Raw genomic sequence first — 20,689 nt, forward strand, 5'->3', positions numbered from 1 at the left:
GGGTCTCCCGGCATCGCGCCGTGGCCGGCGGCCCGTCCCGTGCGGACAGCCCAGGCCCCTCTCTGGTCTCTGTCCCTCCACTCTTATCTCCCTTCCTTCCAGTTCGCTTATCTTGTCATTATTCTGTCCTGCGTACAACTGTCCTTCTGTGCCCAAACCTAGCAGGCTTGAGTTTGGGACGAAGTAGCAAAAGTCTGCAAAGAGCGAGGGCTTCGGCCAAAGCTTTACCCACAGCAACTTGGATGGCGTGACGGGAGCGAGAGGGAGTGGGCGGCCCTCCCCGCCTTCTCCCTGACTCTTCCCGAAGGACTGGCAGGAAGCTCCCGGCTTCCCGGCTTCCCGGCTTCACGCGGGGTTTGCTCTGCATCCCTCACGGCGCATTAGGAATTCACTTCACACACACCTCCAGTGTCCCCACTGGTGCTGAGTCAGGCGTCTCCACTGCTGGTCTCGGGTCACTGGCTTTGCACAGTTTGTCCCCATTCAAATTTGCCTCCTGAGATTCCGCTCAGCACAGCAGCTTGGCGAGGCCTCAGGGGATCTTTGCTCCCTTCTTGGCTTGGGACTCTTTGTCAGTTTCCTTGTAAAAGCCATCTTCTCAAGGCAAAAAGTTGCTACAGAACAGGGACCTTTGACCTGGAGCCCTCTGTCCACACCCCCTCCTACCTCCGTCCACACGGGCGGGCTGTGGCGTGCCGTTCTTGGCTTGTGGGAGGCGGTCCCAGGGAAGGAACCGTGCTGCCCGTGTCCCTAGCGTCCTAGCAATCCTGGCTGGGTGATCATTTCTGTTCTGCCTGCTGTGCCCCTTACAGCCTTGGGATCCCACCCTGTGGCCCACAAGGAGCTCCTGGGAGGAATCTGCCCAGTCTGTGCTCCCACAGATCCAGCTGGCACTCGAGTGCAGTGCCCTCCTGGATGCCAGCCGCGACTCCTCCCTCCCTTTCCCTCTCCTTCACTTCAGACAATGAAAGGGCCGTGGCCAGCTCGGTTTGGGTGCTTACCGTGTGCCGGGCAGTGTTGTAACAGTCTCCCTCCTCCAGGTGGGGACACCGGTGCACAGCCCTCCATGTCCGGTGCCTGGTCCAGACCTTCCCCGGGGCGCCCGGATCCCCACGGCCAGTCGGGTCTTCCCACCTTTCCCAGCGGTTGGGGCTGGGGCTTGGTGCAGGTCTTGGAGCCTGCTCTTTGACCTGCTCTTCCTGCCTCCAGCCTCACCCCTGCTCAGGCAGCGTGTGTGTGTGTGTGTGTGTGTGTGTGTGTGTGTCTCCCACAGCTGCCAGGGGAGGGGGTCTTTCTGACCCCCCACTGGACCTTGGTTCTGTTCAGAGAGAAGACCCAGGGTGGTGTCCCAGGAGAGGACAAAGGCCCTGCCGTACGGTCTCCACTCTGTCTGCATTCTAGAGTCCGGCACAGGCCCTGGCACATGGTAGGTGCTCAGCAAATGTGTGAATACAGTTTTTATTCAACCCTTAAATTTTGTTTTTCCTAGAAGCATTCTCCCCATGAAGCTGGAGAAGATATGCTGGCAGAAGAAACAAGGCAGGTGCTAACTGGCCTGCTGAGTGTCTGAGGATGTGCCCCTAGGTTTCTGAGGGACCGGTTGTCCCCTCCTGACGTTGTCCCCTTAGGACTGCGATGGCCCCGCTCATCCAGGCAGGGCCCGACCAGCCGGAGCTGGGAAGGGGTGCCTCAGGGGAAGGTCTCTCCAGGCCTTGGCTAGAGGCAGCGTCTTCTTCTGTGAGTGTCACTTGGTCACCAACCCCACGGGTCCATTCGGTCGCTCCTCAGGAAGGGCCGAGGGTCCAGCGGAGACCAGGAGGCCTCTGTCGGTCTCTGGAGCTCGTTAGCTACAAAGCTTTGTTCGGAAGGCGCCAGGAGGGGAGAGCCCAGGCGGCCTGCGGGCGGCGGGGTTCCGGACCCTGGGTTCCAGGGGTGGGCCTCCCAGCCGCCTTCCCCCCAGCCCTGACCATCCTTGATTCCTCCTCCTTCTTCAGACCTCGGCTTGCGAGCCGCCCCCCTCTTACAGGCTCTGCCTCCGCTTCACTGTGTCTCCTCCCTGCGCCTCTCCTCCTCCATCTGTCCAATGGGGTAACGATGCCTCTCTTCCCCCTAGTGCCCTTCGGAGACCCCGGTGAGCCCCAAGGTGCAGCAGCCTGTATCGTGTCACTGAGTCCACGACCAGCACTTTCTCTCACGAACCCTCAGGCGGCAAGAGCCCGGGCCCCTCCACCCTCTCGGCCTCCAGAAGTCCAGCCTCTCCGCCAGCCCTCCTCTGGGGCACCTCTTGGGCTTTAGGCCCCTCCCCCAGAGCTTCCCCACCCCTCACCCGCCTCCTGTGGGCTGTGTCGGCTCAACGTGCCACGTGAGCCTCCCCTGCAACGGACCGGGTCTGAGTGGTGCCTCTGCCTCTGCCGGCCCCACAGCCAGGGCCGACCTGCTCCTGGTGGGGGCGGCGGGGGCGAGGGATGAGGAGTCGGCCTCTGCGCAGCCCTCACTTAGCACACTCGCAACGGACCTTTCCGAAGGAATTCTTATCAGGAACCTCCAAGAACACAGAGGGAAGTGGTGAGCCACAGAGGGCCTGGTTTTAGGCCCAGCTCGCCTTCTGCTGGCCGGTGGCCGTGGGAATGTGCGGTCACCGCAGGCTGGGCTGATCGCACCCACCCTCCAATTTGTCTTCCGGTTCGATGATATGTGAAGGTCACTGCGAGGTCAGGCTTGCACGTGGCGCCCGGCACCTGGCCTGGATTACGGGCTTCGGAGGCTCGGGGTCCCCATGCCCCAGTGCTGCCGGAGGAAGGAGCTCGAGGCCCATGTCCCTCAGACGGGGGCCCCAGGGCCCCCACCCCCCCTTCAGCCTGTCTGGGTCCCTGAGCCTCAGTTTGGGGAATAGTGCGCTACGCGTTTCCGGCCGCAGGGGAGTGGGGGTGTCTCGTCCTCAGAGCGAACCCGACACAAACACGGAGGGTTTTGCCTCAGTGCTCATGCAAACGTGCACTGTTTCCGTGCGGCCCATACACGCGGCCGGTCCCGTTGGTTGGCTTGCATTTTGCCCACGAGAAACGTTAGGTGGAAGTGGAAAGCAAATGCTGCACCCAGCCGGGCAGACCCGGCCGCGTAGACGCGTGCCAGACACCCGCCGGGCCACGCCCGACCTCGCCTGTCGCAACTTCCCCAGCTGGTTTCCCCGATAACCGGCAGGCCCCGCCCCGGCACCCCCACCACGGGCGGGCCTTCCAGTAAACACCCCGGTCGTCCTGTGTCCTCACCGGTCGGCACTCGTGCGCCGGGGCACCGTCTTCCCTGGGCTTCTGCCCCCTGTCGCTGAGGGTGGGGACTGGGGGCGGCCAGTGACCGCGCCAGGCCACTGATTCGTCCCCTGTGGTCTGGCTCCGGCCACCCTTCTCCCCCCCCCCGGCCGGGCTGTTTCTCTGTCCGTTCGCAGCCGCGTCCGACGACGCGTCCCAGCTGCGTGCACATGCGCTCGAAGCCTTAGGCACACGGTGTGGGCGAGACTGGAGGGGTGCCCGGCACTGAGGGCGAGGGTCGTGCAGGGGAATGGGGTGATGGGGAAAGATGGGCAGGGTGGGCCGTAGGGCCTCGGAGGCTGTGTTGCCACCGAGGGCGGGGGATGAGGAAGCAGAGCAAAGGTCCTGAGGCAGAAGGCAGCACAGCACACGGAGGGACTGGGAGAGGACTGTGGGGCTGGACGGTGTGGGCAGGGATGAGGAGGCGCCGTCAGCGAGGGAGGCTGCGGTGGGAGCACAGGGGTGTAGGCAGGGGGCAGGGCAGGGTGGTTTGGAGTCTGTGCCACACCAGGCGTGTGAGGGCCTGGGAAGTGCTCTAGAGGCAGCAGCTGCTGTTCGCCTGTGGGAGCCGGATGGAGGTGGAGGTGGTGTGGGGAGTGGGGCAAGCCGGCGGGCAGTGCTGAGGTCCGTGAGGGGCCACTGGGAGGAAGTCGGGCCACCGTGCCCTGGGACCGCCTCAGGACAGGGTGGGCAAGGCCTGTCAGAGGGGACTAAGAAGGAGTGTGGGGCAGGCCTGCACCCCTGGGGGAGGAAAGACACACTAGAGCCTTGGGCGGGGCGGGGGGAGGGGGAAGAGGTGTGTGGATTTGAGCCCAGGGCCTGGAGGGGAGTGCCCCCAAGGCAGAGTCCTTGTGCAGGGCCTGTCGCCGCCATCTGGAGCTCCCGCTAAGGGGGAGCCTCAGTGGGCCTTGCTTTGGGAGCCTGCAGGCAGGAGGCGCCTGAGGAAGGTTGAAATCCTGGGGGGCAGTGCCTGCAGGGGTGAGAGGAGGCGGCCAGGGGGGGAAGGGGGTGGGCAGGACCGACAGGAGGGGAGGGGGCCTGAGGCTCCGCAATCGGGACCTTCCAAGGGGAGCATTGGAGGGCCGGGTGGACAGAGGGCCAAGGGGAGACGGACGACAGGCACTAGAGATGCTGTTAGGGCACATCCAGGAGGAAGCCAGACACTGGCGGGAGCAGGTGTAGGTCCCCCCCAGTGTCCCAGGCCTCCTCCTGGCTGGTCCTCGGGCCGACCGCCTTCTGCTGAGCGGCTCTTACGTGAAGAACTGGGGACACAAAATAAACGAGAGCTTCTGCCCCGAGTTCGGTGTCTTCAGGGGACAAAGCGGCCAGCCTTGGCAGCGGGGCGCCCAGGAGGGCAGGTGTGACGCCTGAGGCGGGGGCTGGGCGCCCAGGGAGGGCGTGACTCCCGCTGGCCCAGTAGGACCTTGGCTGCAGGAGCCACAGCTGAGATTAGTACAGGCAACGGTAGCCTTTGGGGGCCTTTAAGCCGGGAGTGAGGTCCTCGCCTGTGTGTCTGGTTCAAGACTGGAAGTGGGGAGGCCGATGCTCGAGAGGCTCTTGAAGGTTCAGGCGGGAGGCCACGTGGGCCTCAAGCAGGACCGAAGCACCGTGAGTGGAACGGGGGTGGGGTGGGTGGGGGCACACAAGGAAAACCGCCCTGTGCGTCGAACAAGGCGAAAGAGGCAGATCCTGGAAGACGGGCATCGGCGAGTGAATCACCTCTGGCGGGGCTACTTCATTTTCTCGGTGTCCCAGACCCTCCGAGGGCTGTCCCCGTCCCACCTTCCCCCCCCCCCGCACTGGGCTCCGGGAACGCGGCACGCTCTCTAACGAACAAGGCAGTTCCACAAGGGCTAGATTCGTTGAGCGCCAGTCGGGCGCCGCATCTCGCGCGAGGCGTCGGGGTAGCCGTGGTCGTGCCGCGGCCACTAGAGAGTCACGTGAAGTCGGACGCACCTGCCGGTGGACAGGCCACCACCACACGGGGGGCAAGGGTTCTGCTGGAGGAGCGGAGGCAAAGGGCGTGAAGCCCTGGATGGTGGGGGTCAGGGGAGCGCTCCAGGGGGACGGGTTCTCACATCTAATCCGTAAGGAGGAGCCGCCCGGGTTGAAGGAAGACGAGGTGGGGACGACGTGTGCGGCTGACGTGTGCACGGTGGGGGCGAGTGGGAGGCGAGGGCGGTGGCCGCGCAGGCATGTCACGTGGGGCCTGAGGTCACATCAGAATGTGACTTCATCCTGAGCGCTGAGGGCTGTGGTTCTCACCAGGGGCTCTGCATTCGGAAGCATGGGCGAGGGTGGGGGGGTGGTTTTCCTGCCGTCACAGGGACTTGGGGTATCAGTGCTCTCCTGTGCTGCGCTGGGCACTCTGCCCAGACGACGGGGTGTCCCCTTATGGTTAATTTTCTAATTGCACTGCCTTGTGGTCAGAGGACAAGGTCAGGGGAACCGGTATTCTGTGCACGCGCCACGATTTACACGCCCGTAATCTCGTCGGCAGACGTCTAGCCGCTTACAGGGGTCTCTAGTGGAAACGGTGACACGGCGAACGTTCCCACGTGTCTGCAGACGAACACGTGCAAACGTTTATCCTGGGCACACGTGCAGATTTCCGGGTGGCAGAAATGCAAGTTTTCCACCTGACAAGATAATGCCAAACTGGCTTACTAACTGACTTGCTCGCCAACGCACAAAGTGATTCCTGGTGCTGCGTGACTTCTCCGACACCTGATATTGCCGGGCTTGTGCATTTTTTCTGATCGAGTGGACATTAACTGGCATCTCATCGCAGTCGCGGCCTCAGTCGTGCAGGTGTTTGTTGAGTGCATACGCTGTGCCCGCCATTACTTGCCTTCCCCTGATGATTTATGCGGTTGGACCTGCCACTGTGCGTGTTGTGGCCATTTGTGGTCGCTCTTCTGTGAAACAGCCGTTGCGGTGTCCCCCAAGGGGCCTCAGTCTGCGGGATACCCAGCCCCGGCCACAAGGTAGCCCTTGGCATCCGTCTGCTCACAGGGCAGGAAATGGAGCTCGGCCAGCACCGCAGCTGCGTCTTCCTTTTCTGACGGAGTCACGGAGCCGACACGTCCACCTCCGTGGACCCACAGGTGCCAACTCACACTCAAGGAGGTGAGGTCCACGTTGGGCAGGGCGAGAGCTGCCCTGGCCTCCAAAGCTTGCGCCTCACGGCAGTCGTCAGGCCTTGGGCCCTTCCACGGACGGAGCTTCTGGGGTCCTGATTCGAGAGCCACTGTCCCGCAGGGGGCTCAGAGTACGGCTTCCCTCGGGCATTGCTGCTTCCTCTCCACTTGCTCCCTGTCCACGGACCGCTTACCAGTAGGGCAAAGCGTTACCATAAGCAGTGCTGCGAGTCAAACCAACATTCTACCTTTACCTGATGACGGGGGGTGCACAGGGAGTTCACCGAAGGTCACACTGTCAAGCAGGAGAGGAAAGGGTTTTGTTAATCTTTTGCCCACATTCACACTTTATTTTTTATTTTTTTCACGTTCATATTTTAATTTGAGAGACAGAGGGAGAGAACAGGCGAGTGAGGGGCAGAGGGAGAAAGAGAGAATCTTAAGGGGGGGATCGATCCCGTGACCCTGGGACCATGACTTGAGCCAAGACCGAGCATTGGACGCTCAACCGACTTAAGCCACCTAGGAGCCCCCACGTTCCTATTTTAAAAATCACCTTTATTGAGGTATAATTCTTATGCAATAACGTGTACCCATTTTAAGCAAACAATCTGATGAGTTTTGACAAGTGTTATGTATCAAGTGACCCCCACTACAACGAGGGATAAAACATTTCTGTGACGCCAACAGTTCCCTTGTGCACCCTTCCCTGGCAAGTCCTGCCTCCAACCCCTGGCCCTAACAGTCTTTTTTCTTTTTTTCTTTTTTTTAAACGTTTATTTATTTTTGAGAGAGAGAGAGAGACAGAACATGAACGGGGCAGGGTCAGAGAGAGGGAAACACAGAATCTGAAACGGGCTCCAGGCTCTGAGCTGTCAGCACAGAGCCCGACGCGGGGCTCGAACTCACGGATCGTGAGATCATGACCTGAACCGAAGTCGGACGCTTAACCTACTGAGCCACCCAGGCGCCCCCCTAACAGTCTTTTAATCAGACAGAGCGTATTCTTTTGCGTCTGGCGTCTCTTGCTCAGCGTTCTGATCTTGAGATCCACTCACGGGGCTGTGTTAGTATTACTGGCTCACTGCTCTTTATGGCTCGGTGGCATTTCATCACATGACTGTGTCACAATTTATCCACTCGCCTTTGATGGACATTTCAGTCATTTCCATTTTTGGCTCTCATGGATGAAGCCCACCATGAACATTTGTGTATACATCTTTGGATAAAAATCTAGGAGCGACGTTGCTAGATCGTATGGTAAATAGCTGTTTAGCGAGGCAAGAAACTGCCAAATTGTTTTCCAAAGTGGTCGTACCTTCCACGTTTCTGCCACCAGCACATGACAGCCCTCGTTGTTCTGTGTTGCCGATGTTTGTTATTGTAAATCTTTCTGTTTTCGCTGTGCTGGTCGGTGTGGACCGGTATCTCGTTGTGGCTTAACTTGCATTTCCTTGATGCCTAACGATGTTGAAAATATTTGCATGTGTTTGTTGGCCATTTGTGTATCTTCTTTTATGAGGTTCCTAAAGTCTTTTGACCATTTTTGAAAATTAGGTTGCGCGCCTTCTGATTCTGAAATTGCAGAAACACCTATGTGGTCTAGATATAAACCTTTGTCAAACACGTGCATTGCACATATTTTCTCCAAGTTGTGGCTTGTCTTTTCATTTCCTCAGCAGTGTCTTTTACAATTTTTTTAAACATTTATTCGTTTTTGAGAGACACAGAGAGACAGAGCGTGAGCAGGGGAGGGGCAGAGAGAGAGGGAGACACAGAATCCGAAGCAGGATCCAGGCTCTGAGCTGTCGGCACAGAACCTGACGCGGGGCTTGAACCCACGAACCACGAGATCATGACCTGAGCCAAAGTCGGACGTTTATCTGACTGAGCCGCCCGGTGCTCCTCCTCAGCAGTGTCTTTTAGAGAGTAAAAGCTTTTAGCGAAGATTTTTTTAGTGGTTCATGCTTTTTGCGTCTTATCTAAGAAAGTTGCTTATTCTAGGGTCGTGAAGAGATTCACCTGTGTTTTCATCTAGAAGGGTTTTTTTAATATATAAATTTAGCTTTTATATTTGGGTCTACGAGCCATTTCAACTTAAGTTTTGTGTGTGATGTAAGGTAAGGATCGAGATTCTTTCCTAGTGGGTATCTGCTGGTTCCATCAGATGGAACCATTTGTTTAAAAAAATACATGTACGTCTCTTTCTGGATCCTCTATTCTGTTCCACTCACCTGTGTCCTCCTTATGATTATTGTCACTTCACAGTAAGTCACGAAACCAGGTGGTATAGCTTCTCCAACTTTGTTCTTTTTTCAAAACTGTTTTGACTTTTCTGCATCTTTTGCATTTCCATTTAAATCTTAAGACGTTTGTCAATTTCTACAATAAAACCTTCTGGGATTTTGATTTTGATTTTGATTGTGTTGGATTTCTATATCAATCTGTAGAGAATTGACCTCTTGACACCCTAAGTCTTCTGATCTATGAATGTAAATTTCTCTGTGTAGGTCTTTAAAAATACCTCTCAGAAATGTTTGTCGTTTGCAGTGGACGTGGATTGCACATATCTTTTTAAATGTATTACTGTGTAGAAAAGGCCTGAGACCACTCCCCTGAGAAAGGTCTTTCTGCAAGGCTGGCCCTTGGTTCTCATCTAGCAGCTTGATTTCAGGAGGATTCCCACAATTCCCAGAACTGATAGGCTGAAGGAACTGTGCCTAAGCTGTTCATTCAAACGACATGGCTTCTGCCGAGCGTCTGGTTTCCTTCTGAGAGTCTGGGGGTTGCTACAGAACACCGGTAGAGGGTGCCTATGTGATCAGCCCCTATAAAAACCTTGGGCGCTGAGTCTGCAGTGAGCATCCTTGATCGACAACATTTCACACATGTGATCACAGCTCCTTGGTCAACGAATTAGGTTCATCTTGTGTGACTCCACAGGGAGGAGACCCTTGAAAGCTTGCACTTGATTTCCTTCAGATTTTGCCACAGGAGTTCTTTTCCTTGCTGATTTTGCTTTGTAGTTACTTCTCTTTAATAAATCCTAATGGTGAGTTGGAGTAGATGCTAAGTCCTGTGAGTCCTAGCGAATCATCAAACCTGAGAGTGGTCTTAGGGAGCCTCTGCCATAGTCCCTAAGCATTGATGTTTTTTTTTAAATGTATATATAGTTAACACATACGTATATAGAGTTTTAAAATTTCACGTTCATAGCAGTGAACAATTACATAATGTTTTGAGCAATATGAGAATTTATTTATACGACACACCTTTACTATCTTACGGTTCCATAGACGAGAAGTCTGATAAGTCTCGATGGGTTAAAAACCAGGTGTAGGTAGCACCGTGTTTGTTTTCAGAGGATCTCGGGAGAATTTGTTGCCTTGCTCTTTGCTGGTTCTGGAGGCCACATGCCTTCCTTGACTTGTGGTCCTAATACGTATATGACTTTTAAGTAATTAATTTAGAGAGGCAGAGACAGAGGGAGAGAGAGAATCCCAAGCAGGCTCCACACTGTCAGCACAGAGCCCACGAACCGCGAGATCATGACCTCAGCCAAAATCAAGACTCAGACGCTTCACTGACTGAGCCCCCCAGGAGCCCCGCGTGACTCTTATTGTTGACCTTGTGTACTATGATCTCGTCAAACTCATTTGTTTGTTCTAGTCGTCTTTTTGGTAGATTTCAGAGGATTTCCTGTTTACGTGGTCGTGCTGCAATAAATAAACATGCCCTTTTTTCTTGCCTTATCATACTTGCTAGAGCCTTCAGTATGATATTTTTGTTTTTGTTTTTGAGCAAAGTCACCTGACATCTTTATTGTTTTGGGTAGGGGTGCCAGGAACTCTTTACCATCACAGGCCTCTGGCTGCACAGAGTGGAGATGGCTCTGGGGTGGCAGTGGCCCTGGGGTGGCGTCCACCACAAATCAGAGTGACACTTGTAGATTGTGTGCCAGCCGCTGCTGAGGTGGCCCGGGATTCTTGTGACGGTGGGCTGCACGCGAGAGGTGGCCGGCCCCGCTGGCTAGACCTCTGCCTCCCGAGCACCGGGACACCTTGGCCATCGGCCCTGGCCCCACGCTCACAGTCCTGTAGCACAAGGGGTTTCAGCCTTCAGATTCTGGGGCTCGGCACTGAGCGTCTGCCTGTGTCTCCCAGTCAGGAAGCTGGGGCGGTCCCGCTGTCACTTGTGGCAGATGGGCAGACACAGTGACAGCTCCTCTCAGGCAGGGGCCAGAGAAGGAGAAGGCCCTGTGCCCAAGTTTCCCCTTTTCATAAGGGCGGCAAACACACTGGATTAGGGGCCCACCTTACTCCGGTGTGACCTTGTCCTAACTCATTACACCTGCTGTGACGGAATTTCCAGACAAGAACACACAGCGAGCGCTCGGGCTTAGACTTCAACGTGTGAGTTTTGGAAAGACGCGTTTCAGCGCATGATCATGGGCTCATAACAGAACCTGGGGAACTTTACGAGGTCAGCATAACGCTTTTGTGTCAGTTTTGGTAGATTGCAGGTTGATGTATCACTGGTTTTGGAAGTTTTTCAGGCAGTGTCTCTTCAGACGTCCCTTTTCCGCTCTCTCTTTTCCTTCCAGAACCGCACCTACCTTGCAGCCTCCTGCCCCATAGCAGAAGCACATGTCTACATTTTCTCTGTCCGCCCCTTCTCTCTCTTTGGGAGTTGGGATGACTTCTATTGACCTCTGGGCTCAGTAATCCTTTCTTCTGACTTGTCTAATCTGGTCTTAAATGCAGCTACTGAATTTTTAGTTTCACCTAATTGTAGTCCTCCATTCAGTTTGATTCTTTACATAGATTCCAGCTCTCTCGGGGAATTCTCCATATTCTCGTCCATGTTTCTCTACTGCCCCCTTCAATTTTTCTTAATGTATTAATCATATTTATTTTAAAGCTCCCCTTTTTTTGCCACCTCCAATCTTTGAGTCACCCCCAGGTCTATTTCTGTATCTTATTTTTCCTCTTGGAAAAACAGCCATGTGGTCTTTTGAAATGCCTAGTAATTTTTAATTAAATGACAGCCTTTGTGTGTTAAAAAAAAAAAAACCCAAAAAAACCCCTGTAGAGGCTCCGGATGATGTCATCTCCTTACCAGGCAGACAGAATAGAGCTGATTACTTTCAACCACTAGGGACAGAGCTGAATCCAGCCTGGGCGTGGTTCTGGCTAAGGGTCTGTGCTTTAGTCCCCCAGCTGGAGCCCTCCAGGCTTTCCGTCAAAAGCCTGGGGTCTCACCAAGCCTCTTTCCCTCGTGGGTCCTGGATGCTAAGTCTTATTTTTTTTAGCACGACCTCTCCAAGTCCCGTGGCTGTAACTCTTCCCTCACAGCTGAGGTGGTCTCTCCTCACATTTGTTTCTCGCATTGCTGTTCAGCGATGTGTACTTAAAACTATAAAAGTATTTTATCCAGTAGTCCTGTGTGTTAAGAGTGGGAGTTGAGACCCCAGATCTGGACTGGAAGTCCCTTGAAGGCATGTAAGGGGGCTCATCACCGTCTGCAGTGCTAAAGACGGGTGGGGTTGTGGCCTCGACTCGGGAGAAGGGTGGAGATAGGAGAAATGCCACAGGGTCGTGACAGCAATGGGGGTGGAGAGGATTTTTAAAAAATTTTTTTAATGTTTATTCATGAGAGAGAGAGAGAGAGAGAGAGAGAGAGACAGTATCCGAATCAGGCTCCAGGCTCCGAGCTGCCAGCACAGAGCCCGATGCAGGGCTCGAACCCACGAACCACGAGATCATGACCTGAGCCAAAGTCGGACACGTAACCGACTGAGCCACCCAGATGCCCCGGGGTGGAGAGGATTTTGAACCCATGCTAGAGTCCTCCCCGGACCGGGAGCTGGCCGGGCCACAGGAACGCAGGCTAGGGCGGGATGAAGGAGCACGGAGGGCACAGACTGGAAGGAGGCATTGCCACGCAAGAACCTAAGGGCGTGGAGGTTGCCATTTCGGAGGATGTGGATCGTGTCACAAAGCGGGTCGGAGGGGTGAAGACCCCTGGGGGAAGAGGCGCCTTCAGTGCTGAAGACGGGAGCTGAGAAGTTGTAGGGAGAGGCATCTGCATTTCGGACACGCTAGAAGGTCTCCAGGGCCCCACACGCCCGAGACCGAGCGAAAACAGTCAAGAGACAGAATGTTCTGCAGGCGGAAGAGGCCAAGCTTCTCGGGCCGGGCCTCCCCTCAGTGCCTCCTCTGCCCCCGCCCTGCGCCTTCCCCGCGGGCCCGCACTCATCGTCCTGCCTCTACTCAAACCACAGCCGGCCCCTTCACTGGAGGAAGTGCTTCCTCGCTGCCCACAGGGTAGACTCCAGACTCCGGAGCCTTCTTTCCTCGGTTGTCCGCACCTGGCCCTGACCACCCATGACTCTGCACGCTCCCCCCTTTCTTCCATGTGGTCGTCCCAGATGTGCCTCAGTGCGTTCTCGGGGGCTTTCAGTTTTGCCGTCCGCCCTCCTGAAAAGCCTTCCCACTGACGCTGAAGCTGAGCCAAAGTCCTGAAAGCCAAGTCTGTCTCTGTCCCTGGTCCTGGGGCAGCCAGCGCCACGTAAAGTTCATGCATTCATCCTACGGCTGACGCCTGTGCTGTGCCTGGGCCTGCACCGGGTGCTGGCCCCGGGCGTTAGAGAGCTGGGATCCTATGCCGGCCTCTCCGCGAGGCTCTGCACGGCCACTGGCCGTGTTGCTCGGCGAGGAGCGTGACGGAGGTGCGCACTTTGTGTCTGTTCATCTCTGGAACGAGAATGGATTTAACGCTGACCTGCGTAAATAGACATTTCGGTTGGAGAATAAATCAGCCGTCTTTGGCCTTAGTATAGTTGGCCATGACTGTGCCTTTGGGTGGAAGCTCACTGGACACGGCTGCACGTGCACAGGCCCAGCTTATGGCTCAGTGTGGCGAGGGGACCTCAGACCCCAGGGAGCCGTGGGGTCACAGGAGTGGTGCTAGAAAGGACCTATGAGGGGGGTTGGCCCTTCTGGGTGACGTGGGGAGGGCGTAAGGAAGCAGGGACTTGCTGCTGGCCCTCGTCCGGCCCCTGCCCCGCACCTCCAAACCCTGGCCGTCCCGGGGGAGCCGGGCGTGTGCTCCTCCAGCTCCTTGAGAAAACACTGTCCCTGCATGTTACTCTTGGCCATTATTCCGGACTTTCGTTCACCTCAACCGATATTCTCCTTCACCATGTGAGCACCCTGTGTTTCTTCCTCGGCACGAATCCCTGATGGGTCTGTGAGCGAGCACTGAGCGGGTTCCTGCATGCTTAGAGCCCCGGGTAGGGTGGGGCACCTGCTCAAGGAGCCCATAGCCGAGGGGAGGTGACAGAGGGGAGCCGTGCTGCCTGCCTGGCAGAGTGACAGAGGAGCACGGTGTCACATGAAGCCACCGTGGACTCCAGGAGGGGCCCCGTGGTGCACAGCCTTGCCCCGGAGAAGCGGGGCCTGCCTGGGGCTTAGGCTGTGCAAGGTCAGGCCTGGGGGTTGAGCGGCGAGGGGACGGGGAGGCCAGCTGGGCAGCCAGCGGGCAGATGGCAGGGCCTGTGTGCTGGGCAAGGAGGGTGCACTTCATCCCACTGGTGACCATCAGAGGGTTTCAAGCAGGCAGGTGGTACGATCGGGGTTTTGGAAATACACCTGGCCAGCAGAGGGCTGGTGGATGTGAGCCCACAGGTAAGCATGGGGAGGCCTTCCCTGGCAGGGGAAGGCGGGTAGGGAGAGGACAGAGGGCAGCTGTGGCTCTGGCCTGGGTGGCCGGGGTGGAGACCATTGGCAACGACGACACAGCAGCAGGTTGATGGGGAGAACGTACTCGGTTCAGGCCCCAGTCGAGGTGCCTGTAGACACCTTGCAGTGCGGGAGTCCCTTCACAGATGCTGGGCTGGGCCGGTTAAAGGATTGGGTTAATGGGCGGGGGGCTGGCGGGCGGAGGGGTCCCAGGAGAGGGTTCTCAAGCCAGGCTGGATGGGAGGGCCCTGCAGGGGGAAGGCCGTGGTGATCTCAGGGCAGGGGGCTCCTCTGAGGGAGCTGGGCCCTGGGCCGTGCAGGAGCCCCTCTTTCGGGGCGTGAGGACAGGGACAGCTGGCTGGCCTCTGGATGCGCAGCCTGGAGCTAGGGTGGGTGAGGGCCTGGAAGTGAGAGAGCAAGAGTGGGGGTGGGGTACCCAGAACAAGCTGGGACTGAGGTGAGGCCAGAAGAAGGTGCAAGAGGCAGGCCGAGGGACCCCACTGGCCAAGCCCCTAGTCTTTGTCCAGCTTTCCGCCAGGGGCTCCAGGCTGCAGGTGTCTCATGGGGACGGCATGGGGAGGTGCATGGCCTCTGACTGAGGCAGGCCCGGGCACTGGTGGGCACGCTGGGGCCTGGCAGAGCCGGACTGTGAGGGGCACCATGGGCCTGCTCTGTCAGTGGCCTGTGCTGCTCCCGGGCCCAGGGCTGGATGGTGAGGGTCTCGCAAGCCCTTCGTCTGTTGTGCAGTTCCCAGGAGTGCAGGGCAAAGTCACCATCCCCTGGCCCCATGCTTAACCTCAAGAGGCCTTCAGTTTCCCGTCCGAGTCTTAGGCCTAGACCTTATGATGCGGCTGGGGAGGTGGTGGGTGGGGTGCAAGTGGAGAAGGGTTGGCTGCTGTTCTGTCCTTGACCTCCCCTCCCAGCAGGCCAACCTGCTCCTCCCTCTACCTGGTGATGCTGAGAGCTTCTGCCACCCACAGAAGCGGCCGTGCCAGTGACGGGAAGGCAGAGAGCAGAAGGTCCCGTTTATTGGAATTTTAAAGACAGCAAGACGAGAGGAAGGCGCCCTCCTCCCCTGAAATACTCTCAATCTCTCTGCCCTCAGGGCTCAGCACAGGGACAAGATCCTCAGCCCTCAGGCCCCCAGAGGGCAGCGCTCCGGGGCGGGGGAGGGGAGGGGAGGGAGAGGGTTCTCTATGCCAGGCATGGGGGGGGGGGCTGGAACCGGAGGGGAGACGTGCACCCACACCTCCTGGCTTCACCCCTCTCCCCTGGGACCTGGTGTCGCCCCCAGACCCTGGGGTGGGCTGGCAGACAGGGCTCATGCAACAGTGAGTGGGCAGGAGGAGGCATGGAGACCTGGCCCCGCTGCCCTGTGGCGGGCCGGAGGGCTAGAAGGGGCCATGCTGGCCACGGCGGGTCCAGACAGAAGTATCTGCAGTATACACACAGGAGGGTCGGAGGGGGGCCCCTCACTCCCAGGCGGTGCCCAGAGAGAGAGAGGGGAGGTATGATGGCACTGCCACACCAGGGGCAGGGTCCAGGCCATCCAGGCCACCTGAGCGGGGCCCGGGCGCGGGCTACTCCTTGGCGCGGCCGATGATGGTGAGGATGTACAGGAAGATGTTGATGATGTCCGTGTACAGGTTCAGCGCGGCAAACACGTACTCCTCCGGGCTCAGGGACAGCTGCTTGTTCCCCAGCAGCAGCTGGGTGTCCACTGCCAGGAACTGCAGGCGACGGCAACGGGTGCTGTTGAGGGACAAGCCTGCACGCTGCGCACCCCCCCCCCAGCCCCCCCTCCCCGGGGGGCCGCCCACCGCCTCGACTCACGCAGGTGAAGAGCAGGGCGCCCAGCGAGGCGTACACGATCTCCAGGATGCGGTTCCGGATGAAAATGCACAGGATGGCAAAGATGACCAGCACCACCATGCTCACCAGGAGCACGCCCATGCACGAGGTGAAGTCGTAGCGGGTCTGCGGGCAGGGGGGAGGGGGGGCTCTGGGTGCACGCCCATGCACGAGGTGAAGTCGTAGCGGGTCTGCGGAACGGGGTGGGGTGGGGGGCGAGGCTCTGGGTGCCGGGCCCCTGGGAGGCCTCTGGGCCCTCCGCAGCCCTGCCTTCGGGGGCCCCTCACCTGCATGGAGAAGATGACCACCGTAAAGCAGACGGTTGTCGTGATGCCCACGGCCATGATGACCGCCTCAGTGTTGTAGAAGCTGGCGATCATGCCCACCATGTAGGACAGGCTGACGGTCAGGATGGACTGTGGGGAGAGGGAGCCTTGGGTTGGGGAGCCGCTTCCAACCCCCCACCCCCATCCTCCTGTGGTGGGAGCCCCACCCCCCCAGAACGTGGGGGCGGGGCAGGGGCGGGGGTTACCAGTGCAACCAGGTTCCAGGGGTGCTTCCGCCGGAAGTCTCCGCAGCAGCTGAGGACAATGAGGGAGACGAAGAAGACTGCGTAGGACACATAGTACGTCCACACGTTCTCCCGGACGAAGCCCTTCACCTCCCCGACAAAGGTGAACACGGCCACAGTGGACAGCGTCACGGACAGCTGCAGGGTCAGCACCAGGAACACCTGGGGAGGGAGCCAGCTCAGAGCCCCGCCCAGCGCGGCCCCCGCCCTCCCCGGCCTCTTCTGCCCACCTTCCGGATGAAGGCCTGGCGGATGCTCTTGTCATCCCAGTTGGTGGCAGGAAAGTCCTGGTTGTCGTAGTAGGACGGGGGACCCTCTTCATGATAGTTTCCACGCTGAGGTGCTGAGGACCAGGATGGGCTGGGTCAGTGCCACTGGAGGGCACCTAGAGCCCCTGCCTCCCCCCTGCTTCCGCCCCACTACTCACAGCCAGGGTCCTGTGCCGGGAAGGCCTGTGGTTGTCCGTAGGGGTTGGGGGGAAAGGGGCTCTGCGGATATGGCCCCTGCGGGTAGCCCCCTTGAGGGTAGGGGCCCTGAGGGTAGCCTCCTTGGGGATAGGGGCCCTGAGGGTAGCCCCCTTGAGGGTAGGGGCTGGGGCCCTGGGGATACCCTGGCTGGCCATATGGGGAAGGCTGGAAAGGGGGCTGTGGGTAAGGGGCTCCCGGGTAGGGAGGCATGGAAGGCTGGGGTCCCCCAGGATATCCAGGGTTGGGGGGAGGATAGCTGTCCCCAGACACCAAGAAACTCTTTTCATGGGGCATGGCCTCAGGTTCTGTGGTCTCCCCCTAGAGGAGAGAGAGAGAAGTCAGCCCTGCGGTGACAAGTCCCCGGAACCAGCCACCGCCGCCCCGCCCCACCTGCTGCAGGGAACCAGGACACAAAGGGGGGCACTCATGACTTTTGCCCCCAGGGCCACTGGCAGCCCAGCCTGAGCAGAAGGATCTGGAGAGCCAGTGGGGACTGGGCAGCTGGGCGCGGGGCCTCACAAGGGGCCGCTCTGAGACGACCCCAAAAGTGGAGGAGGGGACAGATAAGATGATGACTTCGTCGGCTTCGGGATTTTTGGCTTCGGTTGTTTCTTAGAAGCAACTGGAGGAGGTTTATCACCGCTGCTCGCGTCTCCTGGGTCAGAGCTCAGCCCGGGTCGGGGCTGGGGGCGCGGTCAGGGACGTGTGGGGGTGTGCCCGGACCCTCCCCTTCGCAACCCGCCCCTTAAGCAGCTTTAAGGGGCTAGAGCCGGCGGCTATTTCTATCCCAGGAAATCCCCAGGCCATCTGTGAGCAGCGAGAGCCCTGACCCTTGTCCAAAGGCAGGCCCGACCGTCCCTCGCTCCCCAGGTGGGGGCAGCAGGCCCGGATTCGCTTGCCGGGGTGCCTGCCAGGAGGGTACGCCAGGAACAGCGGGGTGCGGGGGTGTGTGGGGGATGGAAGCGACCAGAGGGCTTGCGGAGGAACAAAGCAGGCGAGACGGCGAGGCGGGTGGGGGCGGCGGCCTCGGAGCCCGCACCCAGGGCGGGTGGGCCCGGCGGCCCGGTCGGGGGTGGGGGTGCGCTCGGGACGCGGGGTCCCGTCGCTGCCGCCCCCGCCCCCTGCCGCCCGCCGCCGCCGCCGCCGCGCCCGACCCGAGCGGGCCGTGCGCCCCGGCGGGACCTACCGACTGACCCTCGGCGGCGCCGCTCGGCTGCGCAGGGCCCGCGCGGGGGCGGCCGGCCCGGCGGCCGAGAGGGTAGCCACGCTGCCGCGCTCGGGCCAGGGACTCACCACTCGCGGGGCGCCTCCGGAACGGTGCGCACGGTGTCCGGTGCGCGACCGCGCGGTCGATGGCGGCTGCGCCCGCACCCACACCAGCACCCGCTCGGCGGCCGGCTCGGCTGGGCCTGCGCCTGCGACTCGGGAGACGCTGCGGGGCCTTGTGACGGGGCGGGGCCGGGGGTGGGGCCGAGGGTGCGGGGCGGAGCCTGCGGCCCGGAGACGCTGCGGGGCCTTGTGACGGGGCGGGGCCTGCGGCTTGGAAGATCGCTGGGCTTTGTGACGGGGCGGGGCCGGGAGCGCGGGGCGGGGCCTGCGGCTCGGGAGGTGCTTCGGGGCCTCGCGACCGGGCGGGGCCTGAGGCCGGGGCGGGGCCTGGGGGCGGTGGAGCCGGGCTGCGGGCGGCGCTCTGCAGGGAGGGCCGGGCTTTTCCTGGTTGGATCCTACCCACTGTGGCCGCCTTACTGGCTCCTTTCCGGGTCCCAGGCCTGCGCCCTGCGTCCCGCCTAAGGGTAGGCTTGGGCCGTGAGGGCTGAGACCCTACAGACAAAGGCCTGGTCTGGCCGATTCGGCTCAGGGAGTTGGGAAATGTCTTCCTAAATCTGGCATGTGCAGAGTCTGCCAAGGACTCTCTATGCCTCCTTGGTCTTAAAACATCGCTTTCTCTTTTCCCTTGACCTTTCGTCCGAGTCTATCCCAAACCCAGAGGCCTGATGGCTTAACTGCTCCATCCTCTCTAGCAACCATTGAGTACTATTTCCAGGGGGGTCCTGGGCCTTTTATCCTTCCTGTCTTCATCACGTCTTTAGGTTGCAAAGGTGGCATTCTTAGCCCTGCTTCATTGCCGGGACTGGAGGCCAAGTCAGCATCTTCCCTTAGCTTCAGCGGTCCTCTTGACGATGTGCTGACTGCCACAGCCATGGACGATTTCTGCAGCAGTGCCTGGGGACCTTCCTGTGCCACGGTTGGCCTCTCCCAGACCCGCAATGGCCCGGAAGATGTTCTCTCCTGTACGCATGGTGTGCTGGTTCAGAGTTTGAGACCCGCAGCTAGCAGGGGAAGCCCTGATCTCAAACTTTTGCACGTGCTAATGTCACAAACACACCCATCACAGTTGATTCCAAGCTACCACCGGTCTAACAGCTTGTTCACGAGAATTCCTGAAAGCGTAATGACCTGAGCTACCCCAGAACATTGCTGCCAGTGGCAGACCCTCTACGTCAGGGACTCGTGTACTAGGTAGGTTACATGGTACGTTAGGAGGTGATGAGTTCTATGAGAAGAGAAAATATAGAGCAGGCAGGGATAGATTCAGGTTCTGTAGAACCAGAAGCTCATACAATTTGAGGGGCCCAATCTGAGAAAAAGAATTAAAAAATGACCCATATGAAGTTGAAGTCAGGGCCTTGGATGGGGCCTACGCAAGTCAGAGGTCCTTAGAGACTTGAGGTTCAGGTTAAATCTAACAATAAGAGTGGGGTAGGGGAGTCATGGGGGTGGGGGTCGGGTGGGAGCTGGGTGACTCTGTGGGAGAGGCCCATCCAGGCAGAGGGTAGGGCCCGTGCATGGGTGCTGAGGTAGGAGTGATCTGCTGCCTTGGAGGAAGAGGATGGGGGATGGGGACAGAGAGGGCACTGGGGCCTGGTCAGGCAGAGCCTGGACTTTGGCTTTTACTGCGAGTGACTCAAGCTGTGGCAACTGTTGTACCCCTTTACGAGGCTCACCCTGCCCTCTCTGTCGGGGATGGATAGTGGGGTGTGCAGGAGTGGCAGAGGGAGATTAAGAGGTTAGGGCAGGGATCTGGGGAAGCGGCGATGGAGGCACAGGCCAGGGACGCTCAGTGTGCAACTTGAGGTGCAGGCTGGGCAGGTCCTCAGCCCCCTGGGGGAGTAGCAGGTGCTGAGGGGTAGACGGGAGGTAGGAGATGGAGAGCAGTCATGGGAACAACTCTGAGAGGCTGAAAGCAGATGGGCCGGGGGTGGGGGTGGGGGCAAGGGTGGGTGTGGATCTAAGGGTGCAGCCTGGGTGAGGCCCGGCACTGCCTTGGGCCCTGTCTGTCCCTCCATTTCCCCTGCAGCCAGCCGTGTCAGCAAAGTGCCTGCCCCTTCTAGGTTAGCCATGATGACGACGAGGGTAGTGATGGAGTCGGATGGGAGGACCGGCAGGTGCACAGACGGGAGAGCCACAGGAAGGCGAGCAGAGGACGCAGAGCGTGGCTGTGCTGGGAGGGGCAGAGGACTTGCAGGCCGAGGACAGGAGCCCCTCACCTTCACTCCTGAGGCGTGAGGCCTAGTCACCTGCTAGGTGTGAGGGCTGAGCAGTGGGGTCT

General features: G+C 59.1%; 1 protein-coding gene and 1 long non-coding RNA gene across 4 annotated transcripts; one reads left to right on the forward strand and one right to left on the reverse strand.

Annotated features, from left to right (window-relative positions):
- The first annotated feature begins 1,338 nt into the window (after positions 1-1,338).
- On the forward strand, positions 1,339-3,477 carry LOC123586439. The gene is made up of 2 exons (XR_006706791.1): positions 1,339-1,426; positions 2,114-3,477. It is a non-coding gene; the product is annotated as an uncharacterized LOC123586439 (long non-coding RNA).
- An 11,723-nt stretch (positions 3,478-15,200) lies between these two features.
- Positions 15,201-18,865, reverse strand: GRINA (glutamate ionotropic receptor NMDA type subunit associated protein 1). 3 transcript variants are annotated; one of them, XM_045455637.1, is made up of 7 exons: positions 18,373-18,865; positions 17,040-17,397; positions 16,843-16,955; positions 16,574-16,774; positions 16,329-16,457; positions 16,024-16,167; positions 15,201-15,920 (listed from the first exon to the last, which is right to left on the reverse strand). In XM_045455637.1, the coding sequence occupies exons 2-7, from the start codon at positions 17,371-17,373 to the stop codon at positions 15,771-15,773; spliced, it is 1,071 nt and encodes a 356-aa protein (XP_045311593.1). In that variant the 5' UTR covers positions 17,374-17,397; positions 18,373-18,865; the 3' UTR covers positions 15,201-15,770. The 3 variants fall into 3 exon arrangements, 2 of the variants coding, with proteins under 2 accessions (XP_045311593.1, XP_045311592.1); XM_045455636.1 differs by having other exon boundaries at positions 18,266-18,526; XR_006706780.1 differs by having other exon boundaries at positions 15,710-15,920; positions 16,024-16,232; positions 18,373-18,527.
- Between the last annotated feature and the right edge of the window lie 1,824 nt (positions 18,866-20,689).

The sequence above is a fragment of the Leopardus geoffroyi genome, chromosome C3 (assembly GCF_018350155.1).
Source record: "Leopardus geoffroyi isolate Oge1 chromosome C3, O.geoffroyi_Oge1_pat1.0, whole genome shotgun sequence".
Taxonomy (NCBI): Eukaryota; Metazoa; Chordata; class Mammalia; order Carnivora; family Felidae; genus Leopardus; species Leopardus geoffroyi.

Excerpts from the sequence above, each read along its gene's own strand:
- GRINA (XM_045455637.1), bottom strand. The coding sequence starts at position 17,373 with ATGCCCCATGAAAAGAGTTTCTTGGTGTCTGGGGACAGCTATCCTCCC. Across the intron at positions 16,458-16,573 it reads CCTGGAACCTGGTTGCACTG|TCCATCCTGACCGTCAGCCT; the intron begins GTAACCCCCGCC and ends CTCTCCCCACAG. Across the intron at positions 16,168-16,328 it reads TGGTCATCTTCTCCATGCAG|ACCCGCTACGACTTCACCTC; the intron begins GTGAGGGGCCCC and ends CCCTGCCCGCAG.